Here is a 5,510-nt window from a genome sequence, read left to right as displayed (position 1 = left end):
AGTAGATGTAGTCTGAATATGATTCTTTTTTCACTAACATAGATTGCGGTAATAAATTCTTTTTCTGTAAAGATTCTCCAGTTTTTTGATAAAGCTTTGCAATAACATTTGTATATTTAAAACTCTTGTTTGTACGAATAGGTTTATTTGGACTATAATTCCTTCTATGTGCATTAGTAGCTTGTAATATTTCTTTATAGTTGGCTAAATCATCTGAACTTATAGAATCTTTATTAGGTTTTTCTCTAAATAAAAGTTCTAGTAATCCATCTGTTTTAGTATATTTTTTCTATCCACCTAAGTCTATCAGAGGACCATCAAAATTAATTTCTGTATTACCTATCATGAAACCTCTATCTTTAACTTTCCGCACTCCGTAAACCATATCCAAATATTGTTTTCTATTTTGATTCAACAATCTTATGAATTTATTTGTTAATTTGTCGGAATCTTGTTGTTGTATATTATTCTGCTCATAAGACTCTTGAACTGTTAAATTATCATTTAACATATCGTTTTGCTCATGTATAACATCTTGATACTCTTGATTTGATAAGTCATCAATTATATTTCTACTTTTTATATTATGTAAATCTTCTACTTCAGATATAGGATAATCAAATGTATAGTTATTATATGCAGGTATATCAAATGGTTCATCATCACTAACAGCAGTCTTGAATGTTGTTTCAAAGTCTTCATCTTCTTCTTCTTCCTTTTTTATTTTTGATACATTTTTACTCTTGATTGGATTATAATTTCTATTCACCAATTTCTCCAATGGAGTAACTAATGGTTGAAAAGTTTCTTTCAATATATTTTCTGCAGTCTCTTTACCACTTTTAAGTATACGATGTTTCTTGCGTATAGCATCACTTGCTTTTGCTATTTCATGAAGCGTTTCTCGTTCTTTCCGAAACATGTTTATATATTGATGTCTAAAATTATACTAATGAAAGTTGTAAACCAATAGATACTTATAACTGAATAAAGCAATCGAAACCTTTTCTATATCTTCCTTCATTTAAATTTCGGTCTTTGTCTATAACAACAAACCCATATCTATCAGAATTCCAACATGTTGAGCATAAATCACGAAATTGATTATAAGTCATATCTGTATTTACATGATCGTTATAAACATGCTTAAGGTTTCTCTTATCTTGTTTAAAAAGTACTAGTAAGTTAATATTATCTCTAACAAGATGTTTGGGAATGTGGGCATATGTCTGACATAGATAGAAACTGTCAACGTTGACATGCCTACCCATGCAAAAAAATGCTCTTATATTGTCTTGCTTCTCGCAAGCAATATCATCAAAAATAAATACTAAATTTGGTTTAGCGTCTTTAGGTGAAACCACTTCTTCATGTTCTCTAAATGGAAAGTATTCAATACCATCAACTTTACTGAGAACTTTTTCTAAAAATTGATATTTTGGTTGTTGTAAAGACTTTGAATATAAATATATATTTTCAAAGCTTAAACCATTCGGATGTATGATTAATGACAAAAGAGCATTTGTCTTTCCACAATTTGATGGTCCACAAAATGCTGCACGAATGCTGTTTGAAAATAAACATCTATGACGTTTTTCACCATCATCCTTGTTTGGAAGAAGGTTATCAACATTCACTATTGGGAGTTGAACATCTTGTACATTAAACCGCATCTTGAAATCGACTGAAGGTATAGGTATAAATATAGCGTTTATATAGCTGTATCCAATCAGTTAGTTGTGAACCATAGTCGAGTGAGGAATGATTACTCATGATAAAGTGAAAAAGAATAATAAAAAAATTTCTTGTCGTGGTCAAGGCTTTCTCAATACTATAATCAATAAATTACCATTCGAGTTTCATTTCCCGGGTTATCAATATTGTGGACCTGGTACGAAGTTAGCAAAACGTCTTGCACGTGGTAATTCTGGTATAAACCCTTTAGATGCAGCTTGTAAAGATCATGATATAGCTTATTCAAAAGATAAAGACGTGGCTATAAGAAATTCTGCAGATAAAATACTTGCTGAAAAGGCGTGGAAACGGGTTGTTTCTAAAGACGCTAAATTAAGTGAAAAACAGTTGCATTAGCTGTAACTAATATAATGAAAGCCAAGTCTAAATTTGGGATGGGGATAAAAGTTAATAAGAAATATAAAAAGATTAAGACAAAGAAATCAAAGAAGAAAAAGAAGAAGAGTAAGAAGGTTGTTTCTAAAAAACATGTTACTTTAAATAAGATTGTTAATGCTGCTAAAAAGTCTATGAAATCTAATAACAACTCTTTAGATACAATTAGAACTGCTATGATTGGTGCAAGAAAGGCTATAAAACAGTATGGCGGTAAATCTAAGATTATATCACCTCGAATTCTTCCTATACCCTCAAAAGTTGGGGGTATTTTACCTCTTGTACCAATTTTTGCTGGACTGAGTGCTTTAGGGGCGCTTAGTGGTGGAATTAGCGGTATAGTGAAAGCTGTAAATGAAGCTAATGTTGATAAGAAAGAACTTTCAGAAGCTCAACGACATAATCATACTATGGAATCCATTGCTTTAGGAAAAGGTTTATACATGAAACCATATCAACGAGGACTTGGCCTTTATATGCAACCTTACAAAGGCAAAGAATTATATAATAAGAAAAAAATATCAAAAAACTAATATTGAAGCTACCTCACCGTGCACTAAGTGATTATGATCTTCTAAAATATTCTAAAAGTTTAAAAATACCATATTTTAGAGGAGTCTTTATGAGAAATGAATTACCCATAGGAGGGCCATGCCATTTCAACATGAATCAGCAATAATAAATCTTGATAATAAAGAAGGTCCTGGAACTCATTGGGTTGCATATAAAAAGGTGAACAATGAAACCGAATACTTTGACAGTTTTGGTAATCTTTCACCACCATTGGATCTCATTGTTTACTTAGGTGTTGGTAGCTATATAAAATATAATCATAAAAGATATCAAAATTTTGATACGTTTATATGCGGTCATTTGTGTCTTAAATTTCTGTGTAATCAACTTACAGTGAAGAATAACTTTAGTCTATATCAGAATGTGTAACCAATTTCAAGCTTCAGTATAGAACTAAACACTCAACATGAATGATTCTATCACTCTCTCGTTATCAGGGAATTCTTCAACCCTTGAGGCTTCATACTTTCCACCAATTGAACTATCATCTAACAAAAATTATGTTCTTGGTCTTGTTGAACTCCTTACATTTAACTCAATTCCCAACATTGATAAGGGTGCTAATATATTTTATATAGATGGTTTCAATATAGAAATACCAACAGGTAGTTATGAAATCCAAGATATGAAAAAGCATATTGAACATAGAACAAGACGCACTGGTCTTGTTTTAAAAATGACGGTTGATACAAATACATTACACTGTACAATTGCATCTAATCGTGAAATTGACTTCAGTAAAGAAAATGGTATAGGACAATTATTTGGATTTTCTCCCAAGTATCTTGGAGCAAATACAGTTAATGTTTCTGATTTAATTATATCTATAATGAAGGTGAATGCTATACGTGTTGAGTGTAATATTACAACAGGATCATATATTAATGGAAAGAAAGTACATACAATACATCAATTTTTTCCTTCTGTTTCTACTGGATATAAAATCATAGAAGTTCCAAATAATGTCATTTACTATCCAGTCACCGTAAAGACAATATATAATATTCAGCTGCGTATAGTTGATCAGGACGGTAATTTAGTTAATTTTAGAGGAGAGACAATAACAATACGTTTACATATAAAATCAGTGTAATGGGAATTATTTATAATCAAAAAAGAAAAGTTGGTGGTAGTTATAAAAGTAAACCAACATGTGTAAAGAAAAGCAATGTGAATGTAACTCGCAAGGTGTTAACACCTCAGAATCAAATATTTCTGAAGAAACTTGGTCTGCGAATCAGACATTAAAAATAAAGAAGAAGCAGAAGAGAGGTGAAAAATTCTATCTATTCATTTTGTGTCGTTGTTATAAGAAAAATGGAGGAAATTCTCAGCATTCCAACTCAAGTGAATTTTGATGAATCTATAGCAAATTATGAAATTCATAGTCATCAACCATATGCATCATCATCTTTCAACAATAGTGATGAAATTCGGATAATAGTTCAAAATCAAGATTTATATATTTTACCGAGTAGCAGTTCCTTACATATATTTGGACGCTTGACAAAGAATGATGGAAATACTTTAACAGAAAATGTTGATCTCATTAACAATGCTATAGCTTACTTATTTGATGAAATTCGTTATGAATTAAATGGTATTGAGATTGATCGATGCAAATATGTTGGTTATACTTCAACTATAAAAAACCTGGTTTCACTAACTCCTTCTCAACTTATACGTGATGGAAATGCAGGTGTGTTTGAATATTCTGCTTTGGATTTAAAAATGACTTTAGAAAATGGTTATTTTAATGTAACAGTACCACTTAGTATGCTTTTCGGTTTTGCTGAAGATTATAAGAAAATTGTTATGAATGCTAAACATGAACTCATTTTGATAAGATCACGAAATGATTTAAATGCTGTTATTCAAACAGGAAATCTTGACAATAATGAAGAATTTAAAATTACAATTAATAAAATTGAATGGTTAGTACCATATATTTTACCATCTGACAGTAATAAAATTAAATTATTAAAATTTATTGAGAAGGATCCATTAATTTCTATGAGTTTCCGATCGTGGGAAATGTATGAGTATCCTTTACTTCCAGAAAGTTCAAGAATTATGTGGCATCTCAATTAGAGAAACCACGATATGTAATTGTTGGATTTCAAACTGGAAGAAAGAATAAACTAAAAAATACATCCTGTTACTTTGATCATTGTAATATTAGGGGAGAGTCTCCAGTTGTGAGACACCTCCAGTTGTGAGACAGTCAATTTTTTTTAACCTGCAATATTAAAAAGCCGATTGGTTTATATAAAAACATTTCTTTTTATATGAGCCAACTTTTTCGAGTACGCCGAAGCGGATATATAAACTGTTTTTGTTAAATACCAACACTGTGTGTGATAATCGACTAAAAAGCGTTTTTTCAATAAATGCAAAGTACTTTTTTTCCAAGTTAATTAATTGGAAAAGGTAAATGTAATGCATTTTCTTTTAGTGTTTTCCTTATATTTTGTGATGCAATATTGCATTGTTCCAATCTACGGTTGAAAATAATTTAATTTTCCTTTTTCAAAATAGCGCCAATTTCTGGGTGTGAGACACAGCATATCACCAGTTGTGAGACGGTGTCAACACTCATCTGGGCAGCATAAAAATACGACTTTGCAGGCATACTATTTAAATGTTGTTTTGATTTTTTTTCTAGTATTTTTGGGCATGTCAAGTGGAAAAAAGCCAATTGATTCAGAAGAAATCAATTTTAATGCTCTTGTTGAAGCTTTTAAATTGTGTTTATTTGGTAGTCATATTTTGGCGAATAAATATTATTATTTAGTATATAATAATAT

The 5,510-nt window shown here is 30.4% G+C and overlaps 1 protein-coding gene across 1 annotated transcript; it reads left to right on the top strand.

Moving 5' to 3' along the window:
- The first annotated feature begins 4,020 nt into the window (after positions 1–4,020).
- LOC122504621 lies at positions 4,021–4,794 on the top strand. The gene has a single exon (XM_043615804.1). The coding sequence runs from the start codon at positions 4,021–4,023 to the stop codon at positions 4,792–4,794; it is 774 nt and encodes a 257-aa protein (XP_043471739.1).
- The last annotated feature ends 716 nt before the right edge of the window (positions 4,795–5,510 follow it).

Source organism: Leptopilina heterotoma, unplaced genomic scaffold, assembly GCF_015476425.1.
Source record: "Leptopilina heterotoma isolate Lh14 unplaced genomic scaffold, ASM1547642v1 Lhet_307, whole genome shotgun sequence".
Classification (NCBI taxonomy): domain Eukaryota; kingdom Metazoa; phylum Arthropoda; class Insecta; order Hymenoptera; family Figitidae; genus Leptopilina; species Leptopilina heterotoma.
This window is presented reverse-complemented; position numbering and strand designations above follow the sequence as displayed.

Excerpts from the sequence above, each read along its gene's own strand:
- LOC122504621 (XM_043615804.1), top strand. The coding sequence starts at position 4,021 with ATGGAGGAAATTCTCAGCATTCCAACTCAAGTGAATTTTGATGAATCT.